At 38.2% G+C, this 17,638-nt stretch overlaps 2 protein-coding genes and 1 long non-coding RNA gene across 3 annotated transcripts in view; all 3 read left to right on the top strand.

The window, feature by feature from the left end:
- The window catches only part of LOC107667410 (uncharacterized), a 3,970-nt gene extending 2,239 nt beyond the window's left edge, over positions 1-1,731 (top strand). Inside the window, exons 4-6 of the long non-coding RNA XR_001631785.1 lie at positions 1,143-1,202; positions 1,286-1,330; positions 1,707-1,731. This is a non-coding gene — a long non-coding RNA (uncharacterized LOC107667410). The remainder of the gene's footprint in view (positions 1-1,142; positions 1,203-1,285; positions 1,331-1,706) is intronic.
- Positions 1,732-3,884: 2,153 nt separating this feature from the next.
- On the top strand, positions 3,885-11,079 carry LOC107667409 (collagen alpha-1(XXVIII) chain). The gene is made up of 14 exons (XM_016459083.1): positions 3,885-3,916; positions 4,029-4,109; positions 4,705-4,758; positions 4,841-4,894; positions 4,979-5,041; positions 6,076-6,138; positions 6,253-6,369; positions 7,250-7,303; positions 7,446-7,494; positions 7,881-7,889; positions 8,175-8,267; positions 9,296-9,427; positions 10,229-10,402; positions 10,565-11,079. The coding sequence occupies exons 8-13, from the start codon at positions 7,298-7,300 to the stop codon at positions 10,396-10,398; spliced, it is 459 nt and encodes a 152-aa protein (XP_016314569.1). The 5' UTR covers positions 3,885-3,916; positions 4,029-4,109; positions 4,705-4,758; positions 4,841-4,894; positions 4,979-5,041; positions 6,076-6,138; positions 6,253-6,369; positions 7,250-7,297; the 3' UTR covers positions 10,399-10,402; positions 10,565-11,079.
- Positions 11,080-12,138: 1,059 nt separating this feature from the next.
- LOC107667408 (probable G-protein coupled receptor 22) lies at positions 12,139-17,408 on the top strand. Its single transcript, XM_016459082.1, has 2 exons — positions 12,139-12,247; positions 15,512-17,408. The coding sequence occupies exon 2, from the start codon at positions 15,611-15,613 to the stop codon at positions 17,192-17,194; it is 1,584 nt and encodes a 527-aa protein (XP_016314568.1). The 5' UTR covers positions 12,139-12,247; positions 15,512-15,610; the 3' UTR covers positions 17,195-17,408.
- The last annotated feature ends 230 nt before the right edge of the window (positions 17,409-17,638 follow it).

Here is a 17,638-nt window from a genome sequence, read left to right as displayed (position 1 = left end):
TGTGTGTGTGTGTGTGTGTGTGTGTATAATCCTCAGTGGTATTCATTGATGTCTTTATCTTCATATTAGGGTACTGCGGGCCTTCCAGGACTTAAGGGCGATAAGGTAAGTGATGTGTTGCTTGCAGGGCTTACAATTTTTAGGAGCACTCCTAATTTAAAAAATGTAAGAGCACAGTCAAAAATTTAGGAACAGTTGAAGTCATGCACAAGTAAGCATGAGAGAACGGAGCTTTTATGACAGAAATCAGGAACATTGTGTGAGTCATGACAAAGAAGTTTACCTTTTGATAAACCAAATACAATTGTAAGATATGTAAAATACAGCTGCAAAAAATAAATAAATAAATAAATAGTTTAATTTACAACAATACAATTACAATACTAATATTTATGGCTGTCTTAATTTATTTGCATTCAATCTTTAAAGCATAGAGCTTTAATTTTTGTGGAAAACCCCACGGAGACCTTAAGCTTTACTCTGAAGCACGCAGCGCGTTAGACTATAAATGTACATAATTCAGTCGTAGTCTTTGCAGTTTTTACTGGCATTTGGCACCTACTGAGTGTTAATTTATTCATGAGCTTCAATCCGCTCAGTTGCACCAGTGCGTCTAATTTTTTTTCACAGACATTTACAGTCGCAAAGGTGACTAATGTTCGCACTGTAGAGCCCTGGCTTGTTGTATATTTTTAGGGCTGTTCGGTCATGTTTCAGCATATTGTATATAGTTCTAAAATCAGAAAAAAAATTGTTTTTCCCCATTTAAACCGGAAAACAACTGCATATTGTGCCCAAGTGCATATTGTCATTAAAGCAAAATACAGAAATAGTAAGACATTTTGAAATTCATGCTGATTAACCTTTTTACTTAAATGTGTTATACTGATTATATAATTTGTAATTAAAAGTAGAAAAATACAGAATAAAAACATTTTTAAAAGTGGTTTTAGACTTTTAGGACCAATTTATTTGTGTTTATTTTGGAATTAAGGAAGCAGGTCTAAAAAGCTAAAACTTTAATACCAGCTTGTCTCTCTGCAGTTAGAGCCACTTCAGTAAGGTTCTGGACAAAAATGAAGTGAACTGTGTGACACACAGAGTCATTATACTTTTTCTCTAATTTTTTCCTCCACATTCAGGGTGAAATTGGTGTTGGAGTGCCAGGTTCAAGAGGAGAGCAAGGAGACCCAGGGCCTAGGGTAATGTCCACAATGACTCCATCTCTTGTTCATTTGTTTGTATGCAGATTGTTATAGTGTGTGTATCTGTCTAATTTTTATAGGGAGAAGAAGGTCGGGCTGGAACAGATGGAGAGAGAGGCCCTACTGTAAATATACTCCTACTTTCCGTTCACAACATTCAGCATTCACTCATTATTTTTTACCCCACCACATCCTGTTTTTTGCACATATTGATGTCAGTCAGGCAGTAACAGTCAGTCTCTCTTGATGGGTGTCATTGATCTGAGCCCTCGTCTAGATGTGGAAAGGCTGATGCAGACAGAGAGGTAGCTGTATGAACACACTGTATTCGTCACACTTTATATTCTGGGCTATGATGTGTTTGTCTCCCACTCGCTACAATTTCAAAACAATTATGAGCCAAGGCCTCTTGCAGTGCTGCACGTCTTCTATCTACAAATGCATACAAATGCTCAGGCAAATAAGATTTCTCCTCTACTCATCTGTCTGTCCCACTGATAGGGTCCTCCTGGCAGCAAAGGAAACATCTCGGTTACTTGCGTAACCCTCGTTCCCTGAAGGAGGGAACGGAGGATGGCAACCCCCGCTGACATGCCGTAACACCAACGCCAGCTGTTTTCCAAACACTCGCGGAGATTCGTCCTGTAGAAGGCTTGGCTCCGAAGCGAAAAGCTGATGTGCGTTTGCACGCGCTGCGGGGCGGGGTGCGCGTGGCGAAACACGCACGCCAACTGTCATTGGCTTGTTTAGTTAACACTCGAAGGTGATTGGGCTCTCGGGCGAGATCTCAATTCGTCAGTCACGACTGACGTAACGTCGAACGTGACTGACTGAAAGGGAACAGAGGAGATAAGGTGTGTATAACTTTTCATCAACTGCTACAATCTGTCTCAGGCTGGTCTGTTACTTTGCTAAAATACATTCCTTTTACATACACGTTTTATAAACTAAACTTTATAAACTACCAATTCTTCACAGGGTGAACAAGGTCCTTCTGGAATCAAAGGTGAAAAGGTAATTTGTTTTTTATTGTGTTTTTGAATATGCTTTGATCATCTTTCTTTATTACACAGCTTCCTGGAATACTTGATTCTGATTGGTCATTCCAATATTTTTCAATGATAGCTGGTGAATTTGACAAATAAACTTTGATTCTTCTTAAGTAATAAAATGATTTAAATGCAAATGAATATTTCAAGTGCATTTATTTATTTGTAGACATATAATAAGCAGAATCATGTACAGAATCATTTATTATCGCAAAATAAACCCCAGTACAGATTATGATGCAAAGTAGCAGGGTTTTGTGTCACACTAAAAGGAGGTTTATTTTGCATATTAAATATATTACACTGTTATTTCTACATATTTAATGGATTGTATATTGCTGTATTTGATTGAGTCTTTAAGGGAGATACTCTGCTGGTGGGGGGACCTCCAGGGGAGAAAGGAGTGAAAGGAGAAACCGTGAGTCGAATAGTTTTGATTAAGTTGTGTCAGGTGTTTAATGCTTTTGGGTCACTTTATGAAAGATTAAAGGCCAATAATAAAGGTTGGGTTGCTGAAGGTCTCTTATCTATTGAGAACATGTGCCTATGTGAAATGGTCATAAAGTATTCATGTGTGTCTGCCTCAGGATCTATAGATTGTTAACGAGTCAGTAAGCAACAGGATAAAGGCAGATCTATTGGGTCGATTTAAACTAATCGATTGTATTGATCACTGCTCTCCTCAGGGGGAGCGAGGACCTAAAGGTGCACAGGGTGAAAAGGGTGCAAAGGGACAGGAAGGACCACCAGGAGAACAGGTAAGAATGTTTTTTCTTGTTTATAATTTTTTAATAATATACAACTACAATAAAATGTTGTGATGCCTAAATCACTTGTGGCATTTAAAACTATTTTAGCTTTTTTATTTTTTTTTATTTAGACAAAATAGTATAAAATTTAATATGGACTATTTATCGGTTATCAGTCTTAACATGAATAAAAATATAATCTTATTGCTATTAGCCACAATTTTAATACTGGTGCATTTCTATATAAAATGGTTATTCTCTTTTGATTTCTTTTAAAGGTTGCTCTTTCAGAACCCATTTCTTTTTATTTATGTCCAAGATGTCTCCTAAAATTCCTCAGGTGAACGAAATATAGACAAAAATAAGAGCATAGAGCTATAAAATTTATGTGGATGGCTTAGCTCAGAAAATTTGGTCTTTAAAGAATCTGATGTGAAATGTTTGAGTATATTGAAATCTCTTTCTTTTGATTACAGACGTTGTTGAGATTTCTTCTTAAACTCTAGAGAAGTCATGTTGGGGTCTCTTCTTAGCGGAATAAACTGAGAAGCAAGAGACTCAATTTGTTCCCCCTTTAATCTCATTGCTGTTTGAGAGAAATGACAAAGATATTTAAAAAGACATCTCATTTGTGATTTTTCTATCATATTTCCAGGGTCTGAGAGGGGAGCCGGGAGAGAGAGGTTCCACTGGCTTCCAGGGAGCCCGTGGTCCTGGTGGTCAGAAGGTGAAAAATACACTCACTTTCCTCACAAATGAACAAGAATAAACATACGCATATGCCTGAATACATTTGGGAATGTTTGCATATGTATGTGTATATGTTGCAGATGTGTGTGAATGCCATATTGATAAAATATTTGCTTATCATTTGCAGGGATAAGCAGAGCAGCCAGGTATCTCAGGAGAAGCAGTGCATATTCTTATTCAGATGCCTATAACATCAGCACATGACTAGCACATATAGTCCCCAGACTCAGCCGTTTCCTCATGACTGCTTTTTTTTTTTAATCTGTCCTCTACAGGGAACACCTGGTAAAGATGGTCTGCCTGGCATGAGAGGAGAGAAGGGAGAGGTTGGGTCCGTAGGTCAGCGAGGCCTCAAGGTGTGTTTATGTGTGTGCGTTTTAATGGTTGTCTCTTTGATTAAAACTCAAGCTGACTATTGCATGCTTTATCGGTAACCTTGAGTAGCCCTTTAGACCAGATGATCACACTGCTTATAATTCCGCCACAGTCTGGATTCCAGGCCATTGTGTCTGACATTCATCTGCATATGTACCTCAGAGCCATCGTATTAAAGTTTTTGTGTGTGAATATGTGTGTGCGCGTGCATGCATGTGTGGAGAAATTGATTTGTCGAGTGCAGTGTGGCACATGAAAGACTCCTGTGTATGAATCATTCCTCTCAGGGATACATGGGCTGCTGCAGACAGTACTAGCTGCCCTTCAGCCAGCGGCAACGTAGACACGCACACTCACATTGCAGATAAGAACTTTTATCTGGATTCAGCATCCCAGATAGACCTCTATCTGTTGTCACTAATGAGAAAGACAGTAATTGAAGGGTGTTTGTGTGGTTGTGTGTATGACTGACACATGAATGGTGCTTTATTCTTTCTAAATAGTAATTTCTCCAGTGTCATTACTCCCTGTAACATTGAGTGATTGACAGTTTGACTGAGGTTTAATGGCTTGCAGGGAGAACGAGGCTCCAAGGGAACATGTGGACCAAGCGGACCAAAGGGAGACAAGGTGAGTAATAAGGAGAGCTCAAGGAAAGTTTTTGTTGTGTCACCATGTTTTGCTGGAAGTGATGAATTGTGTCTGTTCATAGGGGGATGCTGGGATTAATAGCAGACCGGGATTGCCAGGGAGGAAAGGAGAGCAGGTATGTACACATTAATTTATTTATGTGTGAGGCATGTATGCGATTCCTGTCGTTATCTTGCTTTGATGGCAAATTTTATTTCAGGGTGAAGTCAGGTTTCCAGGTCCCACAGGAAGTCCAGGGAAGGAGGGACTCATTGGAGCCAAGGTAAGAGCATATTTCATGGGAAACATAGAATATAGTCTGCGAATGGTCTGAGAATATATTTAATAATAGTGTTGTCACGATACATAATTTCACAATTGTACAGTAATTGTTGATATAATTGATGGAACACATATGCCGTTGAACACGTCAAAAAAATCTAAATATTAATAGAAATAATTAAAACAATTACATGTTGCCTAAGTGTTTCAGGTTTTTCCAAGTAATTATGATGTGTAATATGTACACTACCGTTCAAAATTTTGGGTTATTAGGATTTTTTTTTAAAGAAATTAATACTTCTGTTCAGCAATGATGACAATAAAGACATTCATAATGTTACAAAAGATTTATTTCAAATAAATGCCCTTGTTTGGAACTTTCTATTTATCAAATAATCCTAAAAAAAGTGGATCATGGTTTCCCAAAAATGCAGCATAACTGTTTTTTGATGTTACGTGAGCACTCACTAAGTCAGCATAATAAAATGAAATATCTGAAGGATCATGTGACACTGAAGACTGGAATGTGATGGCTGCTGAAAATTCAGCTTTGCATCACAGGAATAAATTGCAATATAAAATACATTAATATACTGTATATCACAATATTATAAGTTTTACTGTATTTTCATCAGATTAGACTTGTTTTCAAAACATCTTTACCAACCCCAAACCTTTGAACTGTAGTGTATATTATTAAACAAGTAATCAATTGTATTTTATTACAATGTAAAAAAAACTATGAATTTAGTCAGTACATACCAACATTTACGTCACAGTTGGCTCGAATTGAATCTGTACTAATAATACTATATTTTATTATTATTATTTTTATTATTATTTTAAGATTGATTGGTACCAACATACCAATTCTTTTAAAATCCCTTCTGAATAAGCCAGCGGACAACAAAATGAACTATTTTACTGCAACATAGGACTACATACGGTGCAATCCTTCTAATTTCAAAGAATAAAGTGGAAAAGGTACAATCAAAATTTGAACAAATCGTGTAACGTTCATCGGTTGATGTCCAGGGTGACAGAGGCTTTGATGGAGTTATGGGGCCGAAGGGATCATAAGGAGAGAAAGGTGAACGGGTGAGTATACCAACTTCTTTAGCTCCCCTGCTGTTTAAGCCTAACACTGCTGATCTCAGTGAAGTGGCTTATCAAATGTTCCACCTTAAAACATCTTCCTCCTGCTTTCTTTAGGGCCAACCTGGTATCCCTGGCCCCCCTGGTCCAAGAGGAGCAGATGGACCCCCTGGTCTAACAGGCCCTCAAGGACCTGCTGGAGGTAAAGGTCCAGAGGGCCTGCAGGAGCAAAAGGTATCAAACTTACTTTACAGTACTGTATATGTGCAAAGGGACATTTACATAATTTTAGAGCTGCTATTCATGTCTGTGTTTCTATAGATTAGTTTTTTTTTTCAGCAGGAGGGGTGTCATCAACATTGGACCACACAGCATGCTTTTTAAAATTATAATAGGCCTTTAAATTAGAATACAGTAAATAACAACAAAACTTTGATGCGGATATATGTCTGTAACTGTATCTCTTAATTCATGCTGTCATATGGATATCCAGTGAGTAACTGAACTTTCACTGACATTACGAATGTGAATTTTTTACATTTTCAAAAAAATACACATAGCACAGTAACGTTCTGGGCTCATTTTGTCATAACCGGTGGTTCAGCGAACAATTGAGCAATTAGAGCCGATTCAGTGAGGATGTGAGTTGTCGTACCAATTTAGTCCATGATTCAGACCATTTACTCTTTTCAGACTGATTTGTCAGTTAGTTTGACAGATTCATTACAGTCTTTCTCTTATCACATATAGTACAATTCTATTTATTTTATATATTTATTTTTTTCATTCTTTTTTCATTTTTATTATTTTTTTTGTTGTTGTTGTGATATGCTTTGTATTGATTTAGAGCAGCAGTGCAGTGCTGCTCCTGAATAGCATTTCAGGAAACACTGATTCATATGCACAAGAAGCCATGGTTAGTTCATCATATGTGAGATATTGTATATTTATTGTAGGGAGAAAGAGGTCCTTCAGGCCCTGCTATGGTTGGCCCACGTGGCATACCTGGGATCCCAGGAGAAAGAGGAGACAGGGGACTACTTGTCCCCTGCATTTTTTCTCCATACTGTACATCTGTCATCACTAAATGTGTCCCTTTGTATTTTTGTATCAGGGTGAGATTGGCTCTGATGGACCTAAAGGAGACAGAGGAGAACCAGGCATGACGGTCAGAACAAACAGACGTTTATGATTCATGATTTATTGTAATGTCATCATGCATATTTTATTCTGCTACTTGAGTTTTGTTGAATCCTCAAGATAAGTAACAATGACACAAAGACTGCTTGCATCTCTCTTTGCTCTTAAAGGAGGATGAGATTTGGGCTTATGTTCGAAGTGAGATGAACCTGCATTGTGGTGAGTGGATAATCGTCATTTATCTCCATCTGCAACAATTTTCCATCATCAATGATTGTTTCACATTTTAAAGTCCATAAATCAAAACAAATCCTCTACAGCAACTTTCATTTTTGGAGCTATAAGCTGCACTGCATGAAAAATAATATTAACCAATTGCCATTATTTTGGCATTGTTTTAAACTTGATTTATGGTCTGGCTTCAATGTCATACGGAACAGTCACGATAAATGAAATATGGGATGAAATCAACATCTGCCTACTTTTTTTTTTTTCCATTTTATATATATTTTTTTCACTTGGGAATACATTTTACAGAAGTATGCTGATTGATGTTGATTTTAATTTCTCTTGTATCAATTCAGTTGTCTCTCTTTTTCCCTAAGCTTGTGGAGGTAAGTTGTGACTTATATAGCCTCAATATAGCCAGTAGACATTTTCCTATCATTGCATCAGCAACTCATGTGCGCACAATACACTAACAGTAGGCTTGTGTAATCTCAGTCTGTATAAACCTTGAGTATGTTCGTGAGAATTTCTGGGTTTTGTGCATGCTAAATTGTTGATGTAGTGCATGAACTTTGGGTACATCTTTACACGCATGGATGCTTGTGTGAGTGTGTTCACTGAGGGGTTTTACTATCTTACGTTTGTGTGATTCGTTATGGGCATGTTCTCAGGTGTTCAGGAAGTTGAGAAACCTGTACAAGTGCAGGCTTACCGAAGCTCCTCCACATCCCCAGAGCACTCACTAATCCGAGGGGACGAGGAGGGTGAGTCCTATCCTCAGCTCATCCTTTATTCTCCGTTTATCCTCCTCTCTTCTAAACTAAAAACTCTTGTCACTCTGTCCTCTATTTTTTTTTTTTTTTTGAAAGGGCTAGTTTAAAGAAACAGTTCACCCAAACATAAAAATTCTGTCATACTTTTACTCATACGTGGAAAACAAAAGAAGATGTTTTGAAGAATGTTCACACTGATTTTTTCCATACCACAAAAGCCCATATGACTCATGTGCCAAGTGCAACTAACCTATCTATCTCTTGCCCTTGTGAAAATGAAAAGTGTGCTTAATTGTATTGAATGTTCACTTGTAGCATACATATAGCATTCATAGCATATTTTTTGTTGTGCTTTAAAGAATTACACTTTTTGATGTGTTGGCTTACATACAAAAGCACATATAAATTTTAACTGTAGTTTGTTATTCAGTATTACATTAATGTTTTAAATGTACTAAATTGCATCTTCATCATTGCAAATGTGTAATTACCAATATATTTAAATACATGACATAAAAGAGTTTGAATAGAAATGACATTAAATGGTTTTCACAGGCAATTAGGTATCAAAGAACATTGCATTCAATTCACACTTAAGCATATTGTTTTCAAGTATATTATTTCTGTAATAAGTACTCTTTTGTTCTTTTTTTTAAGTATGCTAAAGTGTACTTTTTCACAATGGTAGTCACTCTGCGTTGTTAAAAAAAGCAGTGTCGACATTTACAAAACATCTCATTATCATGTTCTATGGAAGGAAGTAAATCATACAGGTTTGAGACAAGGATGAGTAAATGATGACAGAATTTAAATTTTTCTCTTTAAACTACCCCTTTAAACAGAAACAATGTTTCTGCCTTAAACATAAGTGGGATATGTTAAATACATGCTTGTATTTAACATTATCCAGTTGCACATGTACACCGATAGCTTTCAAACTACGATATCCCAGCATTCTAAACTGATTTCCAATAGCCTTCACATTCTTTGTTTGTGCATCCATGCACGTTTTTTTGCAGGTCATAAGCTGCGTGTTGTGATGAACACAAACGATCCAGACTACGAGCACATTTACTCTATAGAGACCTATGATGATGATGCTCCAGTGGTGGAGATTGCTGACTATGACACCACGGTCAATAAAAGCCAGGGTATGCCAATTTTTTTCCTGTAGAAAAAGTTTGTCTGTAGCTTTCTGCGTAGACATAGTATAATATATGGATATTTTGGCAGGTCAAACCGTCTCTTTTGATTCATTAAAAGCTGAAAGGACAAAATTTGAGGTGAAAGGTAAAGGTAAGCCACCACTTCTTATTTATTATGGAGATTAAAGGCTCCATTCAGTCATCTTTACGCAGTATGTTGGGGAGCCTGACTATACCATTACTGTGGAAATAACAGTGTCGATGGTGCATATTTTATTCTCCACATTTTACTGCTTTTCCATGTCTTTGTTGGGAATAAAGTGCTTAGAAATGCTGTCTGTAGGAATGTATTAAACTTTTGTTGATGTCCCCGTCTTCAAACCCCTAACAAAACTCTATGATGATAGATTATCATAATTTTGCACTCTGTAATTGCTGCAAACTATTGTTCTTTGCTGTGCTCACTTCCTGTTGTTTCTCTGTGTATCATCTGCATGCTGTCAACCCGCTGACTCATCTGTATGACAGCTCTTAGTATGATATTGCAAGCAGCTGTCCTGCCACAGAAAATAGCTGGACATTTCTACAGATCTCCGTGGTGCTCTGAACTTTAGAGAGATGCCATAATGACAAGTTTAAAAGTTGAATATGCATTTGTGCATTTCAGAGATGACTTTCGCCATATTGTTCAATTTGCATTAATTCAGGATAGAACTTTTGTAGTGTTTTCTGTGGAGCAAAATAAGAATTGGTGTGTATCCTTTACCATTCAACCATTTAATTCTTTTTTTTAATGTGTGCTTTTAGACTCCTGCATCTTGCCCATGGAAGAGGGTAATTGTTCCCGCTATACTCTGCGCTGGTACTTTAACTCTGAAGTGGGCGTCTGTAGACCTTTTATCTACAGTGGCTGTAGAGAAAATGCTAACCGCTTTTTACAAAAGAAAGAATGTGAGAAACTCTGTCTACAAGAGTAAGAAGGTACATTAACACGCACTGATTAATACAAAAGGCTGAAGGTATCAAATGGTGCAATAATGCATATAATGATAATGTAAATAAATTATTAATTGCATGGGATAGAGATGTGATTTCTGCACTGTATCTGTAAGAGTTTTTCTCACAATCCTATCTATGTTACAGAATTTTGTTTTAGCTTGAAGACAAGAGTTGACTGTAAATGGAGGATCACTAACTCGTCTGCAATATGAAAAAAACCTAAACCATAGTGTTTAACACTGCCATCATGCACAAGAGTTCAAGGTAAAGATTGATGTCAACACCTTTTCCTCAACGGGACAAGCAAATTTTAAATATTGATCAGGTCTGGGTTTTTTTGTTTATTTTGTGTCTGTTGAGCTGCCAAACATCTGTTAATCTTCCTGCCAACCGGGATACATTGTTATATATATATATATATATATACACACACACATACACACATTACTTGCTTTAACACATGTACCTTAGTCCAGTCAGTAACTGCATACAATATTATCTTTCATATTTTCTCCTTGATGTTGCATATTTACACCCACTGACATTTTCTCAGGTGCTAAAAACAGAAAGTAGAACACACATTGTAATATTCTTAACAAATTCATCTTAGACTTGTTCGTAGAATAAGTCTGTGCTGTACAAAATTGTACTGTAAATGTAGATCTGTATTTTTATCTGCTTAAAAATGAGAATGAATGTTCTTGTATTATTAGATGCTGCATGTTTGCTTGGACAAATGGTGCTATTTTTAAAGCTATTTTTATATTTTTGACTGATTTTAATGTTTTCATGTATTCCGTTCATTATATTCAGTGTTTATTTCCATTATAGTATAAGGATTTTACAGTCCTGTTAATTTTAAGTGATGTTGGAGCAATTTACAGTTTTCTTTGCACAGTTTTAATAGCACATAAAAGTTTTTCCAAATATGCATTCATACATTGTAAAGTGATCTTTTTCTACACGTGTTCCGTATTTGCTTGAAATAAACATTGAAATTTAAAAAACATTACATTGAAATGTAATAAAAAATAACATGAACCAAGACATAAATGTCTATTTAAATGTGATGGACAAGTCTGAATTTAATGGTTTGGAGCTCTCATTTTAACAATGAATATTAACAAGTGCAGATCTACATTTGACTAGCCTTTTATGTCAACTAGAGCCTTATTAAAAAGGTCAGTAACCACCTGTAGTTTATTTAGACCAGAACTACATAGTCTTTTCATTCTCTCTTCTCTCTCTCTCTCTGTAAATTTGGTGTTACTCTGTTGTGATGTCTTTTTGGGAGGTGGGTGGGGTGTTTGTTTGTGCATCAATCCTAGTCACACTTCTGATGATTCAGTAATGATTCTGGACCATCTTGTTAAGATGCCAGTGTACACTCATTACTACTCCTCCGGGGCTGTCACTCAAACACTGTTTTCATATTCATTTCTACTCATATTTATTCATTGACTGCATTTTAGCCAGTCCATCTGTTAGGGTATTTTGTTTTATACTCTCATGCCTGCTTAAAGGGTTAGTTCACCCAATGTGTGTGTGTGTGTGTGTGGATGCGCGCTCGCGCAGAGGGAGCTGGTTCAGTACATCTGTTACACAGGATAACGGCACTCATGGGTACTCACAGAAGCACAGTGGCGATTTCTATCACCGTTTACCACCACTGAAGGTGCGACATTTATTCCCGGCACGTACCTGACAGTGGACTGTCCTGAAGCCCCACGGAATCTCGCGCTCTAGTAGAGTAAGAGAGAGAGAGTAGCGCGCGAGCTTCACTGACCGCAGTGGAATGTAGCGGGGATCCCCGGCGCGCGGGACAAGGTGAGTAAAAACCTCCTTGATGCATCTTCACACTACTCACGAGTCTATTGAGTTTTTCACTTAATTGTCATTCGGTTCCATTTTACCATCGCTCTTCGTTCGTTTTTGGCTGTTTAAGTGGTACATTTTGGCAACGCGCGCCTGGGAATAGAAATTATAAGACACAATCAGCAGTGTCGTTTGATCTGGACTCGACTACTAATATTCCTTACACTGAAAAAAGAATTGGCAGCAATGTCATATGCGGGGTATGTCGCCACTACGGACGATTTGTTACCGAGCAAATCCATGTGTTGCCTGTAATCTGCAGTCAGCCATATGAAATTGAAGATGTCATTTGAATAGCTATATTGCATATTTTTTTCATTAGTTTGAATAGCCATTATTGTCAGTCACTATGCACTCTTAGGCTTATGAGTTGTTTAATATGACAGTTCAATTTGCATGAGGGCACCATCCTCTCACACTGATGCTTTCAAACACAACTGAACACATGCACATGCTCAGACACGTGACTCCAGCAAATTATTGAGGGAAAAAGAGTTAAATATGCATGCAAGATATTAATTATCCAAAACTAGAACTAAAACCATAAAAAAAATTTGTCACTTTAAAAAAAATCTTTCAAAATGTAACAAATTCAGCAGCCAAAGCAACATTTCTTTGATTTAAATTGATGTACTAATAACTAAAACTGAAATAAAAACGAACTAATAAACTATATAGACATATAAAAAAAAACTATAATAAAAATGTCAAAACACACAAAAAAACACTTGATTCATTTGATGAATAAATGAATTTGAAAACAGAAAGTACTAAAATAAAAACTAATTAAAAATATAATAATAGTATCTCGGTACTAAAATAACACTTAGCTGCAGTGGAGGGGAAGTTAATTTTGTTTAAATTTAAATTATTCATACAAAGCTATCATATGACTTCCGAATGCTTGGAATATAGCGAACATATAGCGAACGATTCACATGTTTTTATAGTATTCTTTTGCTTTTGGAGCTTGATGTAGGATCACTATAATCTGTCAATGTATGGAAAAAAAGAAAGCTCCACAAAGAACATGTTTTGTCTTCCGCAGAACATTCTGTTTTGGAACAACATAAGGTTGAGTAAATAATAAGAATTTTAATTTTCAGGTGAATTATTCCTTTAACAGGCTACAAACCAGCGTGGACAGACCAAATTGGCTTGGAAAACAACAATAATGAAATAGAGTCTGATAAATGGCAGAAAGAGCTGAGACAGCATGGTTAGTCTAAAGAAAGATGGATGGATCTCAAGCATAGCATAATGATGGATAGAGGGTAGGAGGTAGAAACAAACTCCTCCAGCAATTTCACAACACGGTGTGCACCTGCACCTCCCACTCATCTCTCATTCTCTCTCTTTCTCTTTCTTTCACTATTCCTTAGTTTTTTACTTGCAACGCCGTGATCTGCCATATCTGACAAAAGTCAGTCTTACTTATTTTTGTCTCAGTCTCACTTCTGTGAGCATTAGATGTTGAGCTTCAGTTATTTGTACTACAGAATCCGAGCCCTAAATCTATGTCTTCCTCCGTCACTCAAAAGTTCCACTGCAGTGACCTCTTTTCATTACCAGCATGGCATGGGGTGCATCGGCATGCCAACCGTATTGCTCTCCCCCCTCTCTGCAGTCTCATTGTGTTAAACATCAAAACTTTCTTTCTGCGGTCATTATCACAGATGTGCTCAAAAGGCAGAGTCTGAGCCCCACTTGAACAGCCACAGCTGAAAAAAGTCTCAAATTTTGTATTTTGACCACCCTTAAACTGTAGACCAGTTGCCATAGTAACAACCATCCTAGAAATGGGATCAGTCTCAAGTCGAACTCATTTATTTATTTATATATTTATTGTTTTGTTTTTTTTTGAATGACAGGCTGCTGTGATTGCGCAGCCAATACTTTCAGATCTGCTTGTTTGATGGCATGTATTTTAGATTTTGTGTTTATTAGAACATTAACCGTTTCTTTAACATGATCAATCAGTCCTTATACACTACCATGTCCATAGCCAAATTCATCAAGGTTTCAGCAATCGTTTGTGTCCTTGGTCTTTTGTGAGTGATCGTTGTGTGCTGTAATTCATCTGTCGGAGTAGTTCTCTTGTTGGACAAAAACTTGGATGTGTGCAGGACTGTAGAATCACACATACACAATCGCTCCTGTGTACATCATACTCATCTTTATTGTCCTGTCTTGCTAGATCAATACCTTATTACAATTCAGAAGGACAAGTCATACCCCTATTCCACCAAAATGATGCCAGTGCTTGGTTGGTTGCATCTGTGAATCTCTCTTAGTCCCAGCCTGCATTTGCTCTGACTTGAATGAGTGACTATGACGTAACTGACTATGATACTACTAGGGATGCACTAGTAGTATTAATATCCAGATATTCAACTGGCAGATATTCAACTTTGAAACTATCAAAATAAATTTTAAATAAAACAATACAAATCTGTAAATGTTTTTTTTTATTATATATAAAAAAAAATATTTATATATAAATATATTCAAATATATTTTATAATATATATATTTTTTTAATATATATACATTTAAAAATTATATGCATAAATAGATAGATAGTTGGTCTTATGAAGTATTCTAATTGGTGGGTTTTTGTTAAATGTGAGCCAAAATCATCACAATTAAAAGAACCAAAGACTTAAACTACTTCAGTCTGTGTGCATTGAATTTATTTAATACACGAGTTTCACAATTTGAGTTGAATTACTGAAATAAATGAACTTTTCCATGACATTCTAATCTATTGAGATGCACCTGTAGATAGACAGACAGACACAGATGGATAGATAGATAGATATAGATATTACATTTTAATATTATTTTGTCAAAATAAAAATAAAGCTCTAAAGATAAATACCCAAAAAATGCTTTTAAATACAATGTATTAAATGCTATTTTTACATTTTATATACAGGATAGATAGATAGATAGATAGATAGATATTAAAGGTAAATAATTAAAAACAAATGTTGTCTTTTATATTTATTATTATTTATAAAAATACATGTTTTTAATAAAGATATACATAATGCATAAGAAAAATCTGTCACAGTGGTGGTCAGTGGTCACTGGTCAGTGGAAAAGGGGTCACAGTGGATCTCAGTGTGCCCACCTCCAGTAAATACTGTACATTTTGACCTGTTCATTAAACAACAGAACGTGTTTCATTCTGTTTTTGTCTTCCCATCATAGAGCTGTCAATCATTCATCAACGCCCCAAGAAAACAACTGAGTAGGTGGAGCATGGCCAGTGGGAGTGGCTGGCGTTACTATGCCTGAAGGCACGTGGCGATGGTGTCCATGGAGACAGATGGCAGCTTCACTGGGGTCCATGGTCTGTCCCTCTTACAGGCTGAAGATAGCGTGGGGGCCGGACTTCCGCAGCAGGAGGGGACGTGGCTCGGCTTCCGGGCTACAGTGAGTGCTGTGCTGCTGCTGGAGCTGCTCCTGGGGGTGGGTGGCAATCTCACCGTGCTGGTGTTATACTGTGGTCACTGCAGCCTGTTGGAGTCCGTCAGTCATGCCGTCACACTCAGCCTGCACACCCTTGACCTGCTGCTCTGTCTCCTTTGCCTGCCGATCACTGCCACGCTCCTCATCCTGGGTGGAGCCTCGGTTCCTCACCACGCCCTTCTCTGCTGTCTCCACGAATCGGCAGCCAGTTTCGCCAGCGTGGGCACCGCACTTAATCTCCTGCTCATCAGCTTAGATCGCTATGACATCAGCGTCCGGCCAGCCAATCGTCTGCTGACACCTCGAAGGGCGACCATTTTACTTGTTGGAGTATGGGCGGTTTCTTTAGCCGTGCCCCTCCTACCATTCTTGGAGGCGGGGTTTGTTTCAGGGCAAGGAGAGGGGGTGTTTGTGCATTCCAATAGCACTGTGCTTTGTTCAGAGTGGGGGCGATCTCTACAGGCTCATCTGTTATTACAGGTTCCTGTGTTCCTGTGCTCTCTCGCTGTGATGCTGTTTACATACTCGCGAATTCTTCAGGCACTGCACATCCGCATCGGACGCACACCCAGGCCCCATCGAGACAGCAAGCGGCCTGTGCAACGCCTCTGGTTACGCCGTAAAAGGTCAACAAGGTCGCCGGATCACACGACGAGAAACACACCCACCTCCCCACCGCCGCTTTCTACCGGGCCACTTATCGCCTCGGATACAGTTACAACCGTAACCATCAACACTGAGATGAACACCCCCTCACTCACCACACCACTTAGCCCCACCCCTACTGTATCCGTGATAACCTCACCCTTAAGCCCAACCCCCACTGTTTCAATGGTAACCACGCCTTTGAGTCCCGCCACATCTGTGTCCGTCATAACTAGCCCCCACATCCCTACCCCTGCTACATCATCAGTGACCATGCCTTTGAGCCCCATGCCCACTGTGTCCACGGTAACCACTCAGCTAAGCCCCGCCCCCGCCCAAGGTCCGCCCAGCATGGGTGTGGGAGCGTCAGTATCGGCCATTTTGGCTCTGCGTCGAGCGGTTCGGCGCCACCGTGATAGGCGGGAACGTCAAAGACGAGTCTTTCGCATGTCTGTCATCATCATCCTCTCATTTCTGCTATGCTGGGCACCTCTCTCCATCATGCCCCTTCTCATGCTGGCCATTGGGCCCTCTGATTGGCTAGAACGCCTGAGACTCTGCTTCCTGGTGCTCGCATATTGGACAGTAGTGCTACATCCGCTGCTGTACGCATTCACGCGGCAAAAACTGCGCAAAGTTCTGCATACCCGTCTGCGCAGGCTGAGGTCGCAAAATGCGCAGACTCGTATTCGCACTGATACCAGGATCCACCGCAAGCACAGGACAGATTGCAGCGATGCTACTGACCGCTGCCTGACGGAGGCTGTTAGAGAGTGAGTGTTTGTGTGTCTGTGACTTATAACTAGGCTCACACGGAATCTGAATGTGCATTCCTATGTGTACAGCCGTCATTCCCTTGTGTTTTGGTTTATTAAATATTTTGGATGATTTAATTATGCTTTCAGCTGGTAATATCAATATTTTCAGATCCATTTAACATATTTAACCATGTTTAAATCCAAGGCCGTAACCGTATTTTGAACATTGAGGAGGGAACCAAACTATTTTTTTTTCTTTGGTAAGGGAACAAAGAAAAAGAAAGAACTAGAATTTATTGTAAAGTAATCAGTTTGAACTATTTGCAAATAATATTTTTATTCTAAAATAGGCACACATACACTTAAGACTGAGGTACAGTTGAGCATGCAACAGACAGACATTCTTTTCAAGTGCTTGCATATATCAAATCACTTGGCATATGTGCTGTTGTCTTCACACAAG

This window comes from Sinocyclocheilus anshuiensis, unplaced genomic scaffold (genome assembly GCF_001515605.1).
Source record: "Sinocyclocheilus anshuiensis isolate Anshui unplaced genomic scaffold, SAMN03320099.WGS_v1.1 scaffold964, whole genome shotgun sequence".
In the NCBI taxonomy this organism is placed as follows: domain Eukaryota; kingdom Metazoa; phylum Chordata; class Actinopteri; order Cypriniformes; family Cyprinidae; genus Sinocyclocheilus; species Sinocyclocheilus anshuiensis.
This window is presented reverse-complemented; position numbering and strand designations above follow the sequence as displayed.